Raw genomic sequence first — 15,157 nt, 5'->3', positions numbered from 1 at the left:
CAGAGCATGTCATTTCTAAGATCAGAGGCAATGCTACATACATAAATAAATAGGTGCTGATTAATCTAACCTGTACATGACTGACCGAATATTAAAAACACAGCACAAACTCAAACTTGACGTGGTTAATTAAGACAGTGCAGCTTAAAAATGTCGCTGATGGGTAGTGTGTGAAAATATATTAAAAAAAATGCAAATGTGTACAAGCCATTAATTAAAACGTTTCTAAATATGTATAAACATGGAGGAGGGAGGCTTTAAAAGTGACTCATGAGTCAACCCTGAGCTCCCAGGCACTTTGTATAAAAAGAAACTGTTCAGAGATCAGCTTCCAGACATTAATCCGCAAAACGCTGTCACAGAAAAAAAGAGAAACAAAGAGAACAAAAAAGAAAAAAGAAAAAAACCATTTAGCACTCTTGAATCGGTTCTTTAAGGGAAACAAAGTCCCTTACATAAACATAACATCTTTCTACTCAGGGAGTAAATACTTAAACCTCCTATGGTACCATTAAATATCTTAAATGCAGCATTTTACAGTAGTCCTACTCTGATAACACTATTATAGGTACCTATGACAAGTTGCAAAAAAATGTTCTTGTAAAGTGGATGGAAAATGCTTTTGGGGCGTGTATGACAAAGTGCAGTTAACTGGCTGGCTACGTTTGGGTTTAGTCTGGGTTTCCCACCCAGTCTGCAGGTCATGCTGGATGAGTGGTTAAACCACCATGGTAACGTAAAGTCGTTTAACACACAACCGTCTCAATACATTTTCGAAAGTATTCGTTATTTCAAGTGCATTCAGCGAAACAAAAGTGATACCAACTTGTGTTTTGATGAGAAAAGTGGCTTTTTTTAAATGCTAAACTAATAAAAAGGTATTAAAAATGTTTTTATCCATCATCTTATTCTACCTCACTTTCTAAATTTAAGCTTTTATTAATAAATAAATGTCCAAACAACCTGTTGGGCTGGCATCATGCAGATGTGTTAAATAGAGATGTTGATAAGTAGAGAAAAGCAATTTAAGGCAGCTCAGAGCATCAGAGTATTTTCTGTGGGAAATGTGAACTTTGAGCTTGATAACTTTGCTCATCTTTTCTGACAATTGATGGGGAGAACCAACTAAATAAATGGAAACAAAACTATTTCAGTAAAACTTAGTGACAAAACTAGATTTTATTTAAAAAAAAGAAAAAAAAATTCAGCCCGCCACAATCTGTTTTTCTCTCTTCATCTAAATTTGCATAGGTAATGTTCAGACCAAGAGTCTGTTATCAAACAGGTTTCTGCTTGTCAATCATGTTAAAAGTGTATAAACGTAACAGAGCTGCCAAACAGGAAGCATGGTCTCCCAGCGAGCTTTGATTGATCAATCTGGTACACGGACTGAGAACCATACCATTTCTGAGCGCTTTGCCACTAGGGGGTGCTCCTGATATTTGAAGGATGGTTTTACAAACAGAATGGAACTATCATGAAATCGTTCCAGTTAAGTGATGAGCCCTAAGCGCGTTCAGAGAACATGTGACCTGCAGTCTTCTCCTGTTTAGACATAAACTGGAGCTTTTGCTTTGGCAGCTCTAACATGCTGGAAAAGATGCACTTTCTGCATTTATGTGATGCATGATTTGGTGAAGCGAGAATAAAAGAAAATAAAACAAAAAAAAAAGTTGAATTTGCTTTGAGATACAAGCCCCAGTACTTTCTGTATATCTTTGTTACTGAAACCAGTGTCCGGCTGGTCGAAACTATAACAGTGTCCAAACTTAACCAGAAATGAGGTGCAATCTGTCTGTGGCTGAGTGTTTTCATGAAATGTACCCTTTGCTGCCTGCAGACATTCTTTGCAACAGCACACCATAGGCTGACAGCTTAGGTTCCATTGCAAGTCCAGACGTGAAGCACTCAAATTTCCTCAGTTCTGCATTAAGTACTGGTGGAAGTAGATGCCAAACAGAGAGCTGATGACTTGGCAGGCAGCCACCCACCAGGTGAGGAAGGCGAAGAAACCACGGAAGAAAAGTGGAGTAAGGACGGACCGCAGCGCTGTGAAAGTCTCTGTTAGGTGAGCTACTGTGGCCTGGATGTCCTCCTCCATGTCTTCCATCCCGTCTTCATCTTCATCAAGACCACCAGGCAGCACAGGTGCTGCTGTGGGCATCACCAGTGCTGGTGTCACCCCAGGAGTCTCCTCCTCACCTACACCCCAGGAGAAACCTCCTGTAAGAAAGAACCGCATGTTAGATTTAACTGACACTAAAACCTGAGTCAGAGTAAATAATATAACCTAACTCGACTGTAGGTGATATCAATAGATTAGTTCAACAATTTGGGACATTCCCTTAAGAACTTAATTTTTTAACTCTTTACAGACCAGAAACTGGGTCTGAATGAAGTGTTGAACTGGAGCCAGTTTTAATTAGCTCCAAACCAGAACACTACAGGAAAATCCTAAATTTGCTCCTCGTGCATAAAATCAACATTTTAAAGCTCTTTGTCATTATTATGCTGAAAAATGCAGGGTAAATGTCAGGGTGTTAAATTGTTGTCGCAGACGAGAGCAGAAGAATGGATATCCACCACACAATTAAGAATTTAGGAAGTAACTTAAATTACATTTAATACGCAAGAGAAACCGATTTTGGACGGAAGTGACAGACAACCAGGTGTGTATATATGCTAAGATCTCGCCGAGCCTCGGTAAGTTACGTGAGAGTAGGGTCACATCACCGTAAAAGACATATAAAAAAAATATCAATCTCCAAGTTTTATGAATTAATATAGGATTAATTAAATTTGAATTGATTCAAATCGATTGAGTTTTTACGAGAAACAGCCCTGTTATGCATCATGGTTTCGTTCATTCATTTTCACTGCTCTTTCAAAACAAACAACACTGCTGCTTCTAAAATGTTCTTGTGGAACCTGAAGTTCTAATCTTTAATAACTCACACACTTTAATACACTTTTACATTAAACATATGATTAATAAATCTACTTGACTTGGTAAACCTTTAAAAGTTGTGATAATTTCTTACTTAAAAATGCTGAATGATGAGCCAAGACAAGTTTATTTGTAGAGAGCATATCATGCATAATGCAACTCAATGTGCTGTTTACTTCAATTTAATGAGAGACTCAAAGTCTTGAGAGTTGTATTCAGTTCATTCCTACAGAACTTCAAACTTACTGTCTAGTCTTTTAGACTGTTTTTAGACATAATGCTAAGCTAATCTCTGTCTCCTCAGTGTGGTCTCACGTTTAACACATTACACAGGTCCTGATCTCTTTATTTGGTCCGAGTTCATCCAAAGCTGAATGTTAAACCAATCCTTCAATTCTAAACTGGAAGGCAAAGGGATGAATTTCAGACTAGCTCCTCAAATGTAGCGGTTCCGACTACAGTGGCAGGATTTTACTTACCTAGTGCCTTGAGTGACAGAGTGGAGAACAAGATAAGCAGAACAGGAATCAGATATTGAAGAGTAACTACGCTCAGGTAGCAAAACACACGTGTAACCTAGAGAAAAAAAAAACAAAAACAATCAAATACCTAGATTTTACTTCCTTGTAGACCAAAAAGATTTATATGAAATTAAAAGTTAAAATTTTATATATTTATTCTGCAAAAAAAGTAAAACTCTCAAGGTAGACAAAAAAAATCAAAGCTCAAGTTATAAAAGTCTAGCTAACCTTTCTTTGGATGTCAATGGCAGCGATGCGTCCTGCCTCCTTCTTCATCTGCTCTACCCACTTCTGGGCCAGGTTGAGGTAGGCCTGCAGGTGGAAGCGGGTCAGTCCCAGTCGCAGCGCACACAGTCCAACGATGATCCACAGACGCATGCTGTCAAATGCTGCACTGGGCACTCTGCAAAAGTAAGAGTATTAGAAACTAACCTGCTGACCTCTAGGCAGTACATGGAGGATAAAAATGTAGAGGATAAAAGGAACACACTCACAGTGTGATGGAAGTCTTTCCCATAGGTGCATTGGCCAGGAAGTCTCTAGCAATGGGTTTCACCCACAGAACCAACACAATGACTGGAGAAAGGAAACTCATGTGCAGCAAAAACCTGTCAGGAAACAGAGACAGCACTGAGAGCTCCAATTTCAAGGTAGTTTTTAATAGAAATTCTTAGATTCGAGTTTATTTACTCCATAAATAAGAGTTTGGTGGCGTTAATTAAACATGAATTATATAAATAAATATTAAGGCTGTTAAACATAACGTGTTAATGGCGGTTACTAATTCATGTAATTAATTGTTTAATTTTTTTTTACGGAATTAACGCTCCTTCCTCCCCCACACTTTTCCCAGCGAAAGGGTTCAACACTCGCACTCTTTCATTAAAAAAAAAGAAAAGAAAAAAAAAGTGCTTTTCCTGCCGTTCTGTACAAATGTTGCTGCTTTGTGCCGCCTCCTCCTCTCCGGCTGTTCTGCGAGGGCGTCATCACACTGACTGCCAGTGATCAGCTTTTCTGTCGCTAGTATAGTCTTTCTTGTTGCCCTTGTTTATCGTTCAGGAAAACGTAGGAGGAAGGAGGAAACGTAGCGGTTCATGGTTCATCTCATATTTTCCCCAAAGTATTATTAGTAGTATTACATATAAATTTATCAGTCTCATGTCAATCAGATCCACGTCGCTAACACGAGAAGCCTAAGAATGAAAAATGCTAACAGCCTATTTCAATTAGATGTTTTCCTTTATTCCAAATGACTTCAGTCAGTATTGATGAGGTTTGCTAGTCAAACAGCTGTAAAATCTACTAGTCATCGGACAGCCATGCACGCATCTATGAAGATAGATAAGGTTCAGATATCTAGTGAGAAGGAAACAGCTAAAAGAAGCAAGAGGACGTCTTCTCTAAATCATTGGTGCTTTGCAGATGTTGGGAGACACGGGTCTATTTTATGGGCCATGAGTCTGGTGAGAGAAATTATTAACAGGTTCTGGGATACAAATCAGAGCAGGACCCTTCTTGAAAAAAGTAGCTGACAGCTGGTAGAAAGGATTTATACTTCAGCTTTGCAGGGCTGTGTCTAGAAAAGTTTAGATGGGGGACCAGGCAGGGGTACTGGACAGGAAAAAGATATGTAAGAGATATATTTTATAAGATCTTAATTTTATGTAATATTGAACTTATTATTACAACTAAAGTGATCATCTAATGTAAAAATGTGAAGAAAAACTCACGTGAGCTTTGGCTTGCACGTTTTGTTAATACAGCTTTGTAAGCTGTGATTAAACTGATTAAAGCTGTACTCATTTGACAGCCCTTATTATAAATTTAATAGACCTCTTAATATATCAGGTATCGGTTTGGTGAACTTTATCGGCAGATACCTAAACCCCAGGTATCGGAATCAGTATTGTACAGAAAAAAAAATGGTATCTGAACATCCCTAATGCAAGTTAATGTTATGCTGAGGAAGGGCTGCAGCCTGCTTTTCTTCTTTTTTGAATAAAAACTTCTTACTGAATGAGTGGGCGGTGTGAGTTCATCTGTACAGCATCTAGATGAGTCTGAGCCAGCCGAAGTCCGGGGAAGGCCAGGAGAGAACCAATGTAAGCGCAGACAGCAGCCAGACCAAGCTTCACCGTCAGCTTAGTCACTGGGATCCTGATGTCAAAACAACCATCAACAGCATGAAACCAACATGGCTGCAGCTAGAGAAAATATCCCTTAATACAACAAGCAATATCAAACACTTTAAAAAGGTTCCTTTGGTATGCACAGATACTTACGACCAGTCAGCATAGCCCTGCTGTTTGGCAAATATCTCCAAGTTATCAAATAGGCTAGAAAAGCCAGGCTCCAGGCCAAACTCCAGGTAGTCCTCTCTGACCACAAGTACCAGCATGGCCACCAACAGAGACAAAAAGCCAAAGGCAAGGCACACCGAGCGTTCACCACCCTCCTCAGAGCGGAAGTAGTGGCTCATCAGAGTGTGAAGGGTCTTTCTGAGCGTCAAGGGTTAAAGGAAAGTAACCAAGAGGAAACTCATCTAGTCTATGACCATATATAATTTATTGAACATTTTAGAATACCAAATACCCGATTTAAGTTACTTCCTAATGTAACTTATTACTACTAACATATGTTTTCATAACTTATCACAATGATGCCAAAGTGACTAGATACTTCATGACCTTTGCTACTACATCATGTAAGAAAACTGAAAAAACTGTAGCTTTACAATGAGATTTTCAAGTTCTGTCTTTTTAGTCAGTACTTAATACACTTAAAGACTCACCTACAGACTCAGCTGCTGTGTTAGAAAAAGTTGATTTACAGTCAAAGGATACAGACCAAAAAGAACTGTAATGACACACCAGATGGCTCCGATATTGACCTCTTTGCTGGCATCAACCACACTGTAGTAACACTCAGTGAAGAGGAAGACACCAAATGCATAGACTGCAAAATCTACAAGCCACTGGTACTCCAGGAAAAAACGCAGCACTGTAAGCAGAAACAAAAAGTGGATTTCATGAAATTTATTCATGGAATGAAGTATATTGATAAATACTACGTAATATGTGTCAGTAGTCATAACATGTGTTTATAACATTATCTGTAATTGTAAATAAGTAACTGTGACGTAGAGAAAGGAGTGTTTGCTTTACCAAGAGCATCAACCACCCTGACTGGTGCTTTCTCCAAATAAAGGTCGATGTCTTTGGGCACAGTTAGAGGCTTGTTCTCCCCATTCTGTCGTCTATGAGCAGCAGTGAAATTTTGCGGGGAAACATAAGCATATTAAAACTTTGTAAGCGAGTTTTATCAAGAGGAAACCCAAAGAGACAGATCAGTAACCCATCAAAATAAAATGTTGTCTGGGCTAGCCAACCTTTAACTCAAAGAAATCTGCATTTTCAATTCATAACATACAGAGACTCAGATATTTAACAATAAATATCTAAACAGCAAAATGCATTCCCCGTTTTTTACCTGTCTCTTTTGTTTAGTTTTGGCATCTGCTTTCCAGCCAATGCACATAGCTCTCCCTCTGAAGGGTGTTTGAATCGGAACAAGCTGAAAGAATCAACATCATTTATCTGCAAATTGCATGTAAAATGAATGAAGGTGCATAAACTAGCATTAAGAGGGAAATTACCTGCCATTACAGAGGAGCCAGCGGGCAAATGAGCAGTGTGGAGCCATCCTCTGCATGATGCTGGCAGCCAGCAGACTGACCACCACCTGAATCCCAATCAGCGCCTGTCAGAGGAAGCAAGCACCAGCAAATGAAAACACTATTGTGTCAGATGGTAATGCATAACAGAGCAGGAGGTCATTTTTCTTGCGCTGCAATAAAAAGGACAGAAGTCATTCTTCGGAATGCTATTAAAATTGTTCACATTATCACACAATGTAGTAGAAGCTAAAGTTACAAACCACGATATAAAAAATAAATAAATAAAAGCGTCATCTGCCTGAGAAGAGCAACCCTAGATAAAAGTTTGGCTAATTTAAACACATGGTGTGTTGAAAGTCCCTACATAATTAATTAAACTTAACAAATGGTTATAGTGCTAAATTTAGCTAAAACTCCACCACCTGTCAGCCTGCTGCAGCAGTTAGCCAACTAGTTAGCATTAGCAAAGTATCTTTCCGCAGCTCTTTTGAGCTCACTAGTGAGCCCAAACGTGCTTTTCACGCCAGTAGTTGAAGGCTTTCGTGTCTGGATGTGAATGGATTTACCATCTCCTCTATCAAAAGAAGAGGTCAAAGTCAGAGCAATTGCCGGAGCTTCTGTACATGTAGGACAGTCTTTGACAGCTGGACCAACTGACATGTGAAACTGGCCAATGCTCCGGATGTAGTTGCTGGGTCCCGCGATACCTTCAGGTACTCCGCGAAAGCTCAGTAAATTTGTATTTTGTATTGTATTTTTTTTTAACAGAAGTCGTTACTGACTGCGAAACCCAGGATTTTATAAATATAACTTACAAATGTTTTACTTTATCTTCACCCAGTTGTGTTTGATAGTTTTTTTATAAGTAATTTTATATAAGTAAATACTTCATTACGTTCGAAAATGTGTTGCCTGCTTTATTGCTCCTACTACTGACACCTTTCCTTTTTTTTTAACTTACCTTGTGTGGTTTACAACGTGTGGACCGTTTGGATTTGGTAAGATTACGTAAGAAAGAATTTAAAGTAAATTGGTATGCATTTTCAATTCATGGGACATTCAGTACAACATTATGTAAGATGTTCTAAAACAAGTGTTTACACGGCTTAGAGAAGCCTCCCTTACCCTCTGACACACACAAGCACCCCCCCCCCCCACACACACACACACACACACAACACACATATATATATATATATATATATATATATATATATATATATATATATATATATATATATATATATATATATATATATATATATAACTTTTTAAAGCACGTTTTAAAAAACTTGATGGGGAAACAAAAGGTTATGCTACTTAAAGCTGTTTTAGAATAGGTGTTACCTTACATTTGTAAGGTAAGGTCACTTAACAACAGGTGAGTAACATGATTCAGTAAACTGTAAAGAGCAGAGACGCTGAGTTCTTTAGAAGTAAAAATGAAGACGCGTTAATCATTCTGATTTTAAGACGAATGCATGTCGGTCATGCAAGTTAAAACTATCAATCAGCCTCAATTATTCTTTACTCACGCTATTTTTTCATGCAAAATTCAAGTCAAAGAACCTTATAAAGTAACAAGGAGCAAAAGCAAAGATTAGAATAAGATTATAATGATAAAATGATTAAACTTGCGTTAAGAATAAAACATCAACAAAATCATCTCAATATAACGGTGGTAAAAGACACAGAGTGTGCTTCATCACCAAGCAAGCAGAGTACTGAAAAACAAAATGCTCTTCAGATGGGTCAGGGATGCACTGCTGGAGAAATGTGGTTGGGTTAAAGGTGGAGTAAATCTCTACAGCAAAGACTGGATTTTCGTACCATAAGAACACTTTAATCTATATACTCCTGAAAAAAGCTAATGCATAAATAATGGAACCAAGAATGTATATGTGACACTATCAAAGTATGGTGTAGAGAGTAATCTAGTGTGGTTTGGTTAACTTTTTACCTAGCAAGGAAAACAGAGTGTGGTGAAAACCCAACACATAACATCAATGCAATTTCATGCATGCCAAATATTTTCAATTTCCATTATGGAACTGTTGTCTGAACTATTTTCACTACATATGTTTTAGATAATTTGTAATACATTGATTTTTTAAAAGAAATGTATTTATACTTATTCTAATTGTTTAGAAAGCAGCTGTGTTTAAAAAGCATGGATAAATAATGCTAATGTTCATTAAAAAAATATTTACCAATGTACTTCCACTTGTCCTTCTTATTAAAATGTAAAGTTTTGTCTATCTTAGTCCCTTGTTCTTCTTTAGTACCCATGAATGCTTCTGTGTGATCCTCCTAATGATAATCTGCAGGTTTCATGCTTCCACTGTCACACATCTCAACATTTCACTGGATGAAAACAAACATTATGCAAATCTCCAGGCTTAAAGTCTCAGATATGCTCCTCTTACTCCTTGCTTTGGCATTAAAACACTGCTCACCACAAATGGGCAAAGAATAAGGATGTGCACATTTCTATGTCATCACTGTGTAAGCATTATTTTTCATTTTGATTAATAAAACTTGAAAACACTGTAAAGAAAAAGGGGTTATCTTCACAATTTATAGAAAATGTATATATCTTTATTGTGTGTAACTGTATACAAATGACTGTAACGGCCCAGATTGCAGGAAGCAATAAGGTGTTTGTGGACCGATGCAGGACACAATGCCTCCCTCATGTGTGGCTTGGTCAGATTGTGAACACATTCATGCCACACACGCAGTGGCCTGTATGTGCATCATAATGTCAGCTCATCCTCTGGCCTGCTATACTCTCTTGGAGGCCTATGTGCCTCCAAGAGAGTATAGCATTTGCAACATACTTTCTAAAGATCTTTTCCCAAAACCATTCCCAGCATTCAAATCTGTATTTAGCATTTGTGTCTGTGTCATTTGGGTGGTCTTCTTAAGTTGATTGAATTCATGCTTTCTGCTAATTGGTGGCACCCCTTTTGCTGAAGATGTGCCTGATCCTTTGCCCTGTGAATTTGTGCGAGAGAGTGTGACGTTTCAAATGAGAGCTGTGAATTTGATCAAATGAGGCTCTGTGCAGTGAAGCTGCAACATCTCTGCAGGGCAAATGTCTGTAAACATAAATCACCTGAAATTAGTTGTTCAGGTCAGTACAGAACGGCCTGTGGATGTTCAGTCTTCATACTTTGTCAATATGAGGCCAAACTACCCGCTAAGTCTAGTTTGTGGAATTATGAGGAAAATAGAAAGATTGTATTTTAATTTAAAATCCACTTTATTTGATCGCTTTTAGAAATTAAGTTTAGCTTCTGCTTAGATAAAATCTGCTCCAAATGTTCAGACTGTTGTGACAAACAGGAGCTAAAATGCTATGTTCATTTGTCCGACATCTCAGATATTAAAATGTCAGTCACATTACAAGAGAAAAAATGTCTGTGTCTGTCTGAAAAACACCTCCATCATTATCATCTTTGACACAAATGCTAATCCCTCCACCATGTCCGCCATCTGTGGTTGAAGAGCCGGGGCAGAAATTACTGGGGAAAATGGACACAAATAAAATGCAAATCCATGATGGGCTACAAGTGGCTCCCCTCCTTCTGCTCAGCTCGGGGGGCCTCTTGGTTCCCACACCACTTCCCTGTGTTTCTCCCAGGGTGCTGCTGGGATACTGGCGGCTGCTTCTGAGCCTGCTGCAGGGACGCAGCCCTCCCATTGGCTCTTCTTTGTTAACCCCCATGCATGGTATTCATCGCTTGATTTGAATATATGCAAATATGCAGTGGTGGCCCGTCAAAGGAATCCCACCATTTTCCCTTGCTCGTCTGCCTTAATTCCCCCCCACACACACCTTTTTGTCTCTTTCTTAACTGCTGCCTCCTCTGCAGTGTGGCGGGAGATTTGTGGGAACCAGCTATGAAGGACCAGATCTGCTTTGTCACAGGAATTTATTCAAAATAGGAGAAAAACTAATGATTGTTAATTAACAGGAGCATGGATGGAGATAGCCTTTCAACTGCAGTGCTGTGAGGATGCCTATGACCAGTCTTTTATATCTAATAGAAAAAGAAAAACTGTTCTAACCAAAAGGCCAAGCGGAGGAATTGGGATTAAATCAGATACAATAAAAATAACTCAAATATTGCAGATTTATAGTCCAATTCTGTGACATTTTTAACAAGCAATGGGGCTCGTAATGTAACACACCTTGTAAATAACACTGACAAGACTGCAGTTTGTACTGTAAAAAAGGAAGATCTCATCTTACAAACCCATTTTTAATTAAATACCTGTAACCTCAAGAATTTAAGATATTTAAGTAACCATTTTCATACTAACTTTAAAAGTACAGCTTTTGCCTATAAAATTAATAGCCTATTTGCTGAAGAAAGTGAGACCCCAAGCACAAAAGCAGATCTCTGAAACTGAAGCAACTTGAATGAAGCCATCCTTGATGCATACGTGAATTTTTTTTGTTATTACAAATGTGTTACTGTAGCAGTACTTTTATGTAGTCTTACTCACATTTAGTAAAGACATGTGGACAACAAGGACCATGTTTCTAAATGAGAATTGGTTCAAGCATTCAATGACTAATTTCTTGTCTTGGAATAATAAAAATAAAAAAAAAATAAAATAATAATAATAATAATAATAATAATAACAATAATAAATGGAAATACATTATGTTAAGTGTGCAGATATCCTTTTTCTTTGTGCATTAAATTAACAATATAAGTCTAAAAAGGACTAATGAATCACAATCAAGTGACTTCACATCATGTGTGCATCAGCTCAGCCCGACTGTGCTGCAGTGCGTTAAGCTGCGTCTCTGGTTTGTATATGTAGAGATGAAGGATTACACATTTTGGTTTTAATTACTCAAATGTACAATGATTTCTGGGTCGCTTGGGTGCTAGTGTTTCGGAAAGCAGAGATGATCGGATCAGCCACTGGGCTGCATGCACAGATGGGTGTGTGTTGTACACGGGTAAATTTGAGCTCCTTGGGGTCCATCTTTTACATTATTACCTTTCAGTCCTCAGAAAAAACCCCAAAACAAAACAAACAAAAAATAAATCAAATAAAACATTACACTTATTAAGACTGACTTGGATATCTTTAATTTCACATCACTTATTTTCAGATCTTTATTTCTTTTTCTTTGTTTCTATAAAGGCATAATTTTTTTTATGTATTCAGTGATGAAAATACAATTTATTACCCACCCAAAAAACATCCTGACAAAGTGAAATTTTAAATCCATATGTCCAAACACAGTAGGATGTTTTTCTTTTAGTAAAAAAAAAAAAAAAAAAGAAATTGAACAGTGTCAGTGAACTGATACAACTGGACCCAACACATAGTTAGAAATGATAATCTTTTAACACATTCCAAGAGATTCCCTTTCCCATCTAAATGTGTTTGCAGGCCCATTCCCTCCCCTCCATTAATTTTTAAGTGTGCATTCCCATATTTTGAATAACAATTGCGGCGCTGCGCTTGAACTTGACCGACAGAATTGGCTGGGAAAAGAGGCGCGACTTTGGCCCTTTGCTCCCCTCCTTTATGAAGAGGAGGCTGGTGGGACTGATGTCAGCCCCTATTTGCATAAACTTCAGCCTGTTCCCAATTAAACAAGGAAAGCCAGGGGAGTCCATCACTGTTTTCACTCGATGGGGAATGGAGCAACATCCCTCCTTCAGTCACCGTAAAAACGACCAGAAAAAGCAGCTGAAATGTAAGTTTTCAAAATTGTTATACTCCAAGAGTTTGTATTCATTTAAAAGTTTTACCGTCTTGCAGCTTTTATTTTTCTTTTAATCAACATGACAGCAGATTTTGTCTTTTTTTCTGTTCTGGCTGATGTAAAAGTGATGGACATGGCAGCAGCAGTTTGTTTCTTTCCTCCACCTGCAGAAATTTGTGCATGCATGATCTGTCATCTTTGATGTTTCTGAGCTCACAAATCCAGGACTAAAACTGATCTAAGAGCTGAAGTTTCCCAATCATGATGCAATATATCCTTACTGGGTTTTGCGGTCATGTCAGCTGGGATTTTCTGCTGGCAAACTGATAAATATATTATGGAGTTCTCACCTTTGTGAAGATTTAAATGGCGAAACTGTGAAAACACATCTCCAAGCATAAGGAACACATTTTACTCTCAATGAATAATAATAGCATTATGATGTAAAGGCAAAATATGGCCAAGAAAGAATGATGTATGGATGATGATTCATTTTAAATCTGACATATGAAAGAACTTACTGAGTAACTCAACATATCTTTGGTTTCTCTTGTGATGCAGTTTACAAATGTTTCTGTACCAAGTGAATGGCCATGATGAGCTGTAAATTCTGTATTTTAATTTGAGCATTTTAGATCTATTGTAGAAACATTTAAGAGTTTTTCTCCAGAATCAAACCACTGCAGCGTTCAGTAATCGCAGTACTTAGGTGCTAATTTAGCCTCATGACAAAGAATAGAACAAATATTGGCACCCTGTTGGTCTTCATGTCTGACCTTTGACACCTTTATGTCCCAATGTCAGGTCAGTCTTCTTTGAAGAGCGGCCATTACAATTCCCAGAAGTGGCTTCTTGAATTGGTCAGTTATTAGCAGTTGAACCCAACGGGCTCAGTGTGGTCATGCATGATGACGGCTATTCAAATCTGACAGAAATAAATGATTTTAAGAGGAAGTTGGGCTCAGTTTGTATCAGGGGGAGTGAGTTTATTTTTTTTATTATGTGTTAACTTGTTTGTTGAAATGCAGATTAACAAAAAAAGATAAAAAAAAAAAAAAAATGGTCATTTTCTTTTACCTCCAATAAAACTAAACAAAATATTTTTTCTTTCCAGGAAATGCACCAAGCATTGTTGTTAAAGGACTCACTTAATGAAGATGCTAATTAATTTATTATTGAACATATTTAGTGTTTTCATGTCTGCAGACATAGGTTTAAAGAAAAAAAAATGTAATTGTAAAGTATTTTCGTTAGGACAGATTTTGCAGTCTAAGCTTAACATTATCTAAAAAGTATTATTATTTTTATTTAGTCTTTTTGGAAATATTTAATTTAAATAGATTTTCAATTGATTGTTTATTTTTTTAACAAAAGAAATTCCACTTTATGAACGCCCCACTAATCTCCCAAATGTAGTTATATAATGCCTTTTAAAACGCTAAATGAAGGCTAAACTAGCATGAGATAAGAGCGCATATTGACAAATAAAACAGATTCTAACACTATTTTAATATCTTAGCATCACACTGGGCCATAAATATTTGAGATGTAAGTTTATCTCTACTAGATTTTCGTTTAAAGGTTATAAAAATGAATAATTATGCAATTTTAGAGCGTTAGAAGTATGCATTCAGTATTTATTTCTTTGATCTTGATAATACCTTTGATGAACCATGCTGTTACAGAAAACAGAAACAATAACTAATCAAACATCAGCACATCTGTTTGGACAAAATCTGAACATTTAACAGGCGTTTACGTTGTTTACATACTAATTAAGAATTTGATTTCAGCACATGCAGCTGAAATATCTCCTTAGTTTTTTCGCTGTGATGGTAGTCTATGCATTGGGCATATTTCCAGATATATTTTACGACGGTGAGTCATTTTTGCTCCTAAAGATGAAAAATGCATTGTGCACAGAATCATCAATAGGCCAGCTTAGTTGTATCCAAAAAAGAATTAGTCGACAAATATTTCGTTTCATGAATGAATCACCTTATAGGTTCTTTCATCGCGATGAATCCCAAAGCCTCTCAATTAATCCCAGTTTCATGTGTTGATAATCTGAATGCATTTGTACAAAAATATCAACCCTGTCTCGCATACCATAACATACACTGTTGCTTTCATTTGCAGTGTAAAATTTTCCCATAACATCGACTTAAACACTTTTAGATACACGGTTTTTAATGGCTATTGTAGTATTTTATGTAGTTTGCACGGTGCTATGGATTCAGGCCGGACATCAAGCCTGTAGGCCCGAGTTGAGG

The 15,157-nt window shown here is 37.4% G+C and overlaps 1 protein-coding gene across 1 annotated transcript; it reads right to left on the bottom strand.

The window, feature by feature from the left end:
* Window positions 1–7,808, bottom strand: tmem161a (transmembrane protein 161A). Its single transcript, XM_042006913.1, has 11 exons — window positions 7,711–7,808; window positions 7,124–7,227; window positions 6,958–7,041; window positions 6,633–6,724; window positions 6,312–6,468; window positions 5,751–5,966; window positions 5,482–5,625; window positions 3,963–4,076; window positions 3,697–3,871; window positions 3,427–3,523; window positions 1–2,223 (listed from the first exon to the last, which is right to left on the bottom strand). The coding sequence occupies exons 1-11, from the start codon at window positions 7,711–7,713 to the stop codon at window positions 1,919–1,921; spliced, it is 1,491 nt and encodes a 496-aa protein (XP_041862847.1). The 5' UTR covers window positions 7,714–7,808; the 3' UTR covers window positions 1–1,918.
* Window positions 7,809–15,157: the final 7,349 nt, after the last annotated feature.

The sequence above is a fragment of the Melanotaenia boesemani genome, chromosome 14 (genome assembly GCF_017639745.1).
Source record: "Melanotaenia boesemani isolate fMelBoe1 chromosome 14, fMelBoe1.pri, whole genome shotgun sequence".
In the NCBI taxonomy this organism is placed as follows: Eukaryota; Metazoa; Chordata; class Actinopteri; order Atheriniformes; family Melanotaeniidae; genus Melanotaenia; species Melanotaenia boesemani.
This window is presented reverse-complemented; position numbering and strand designations above follow the sequence as displayed.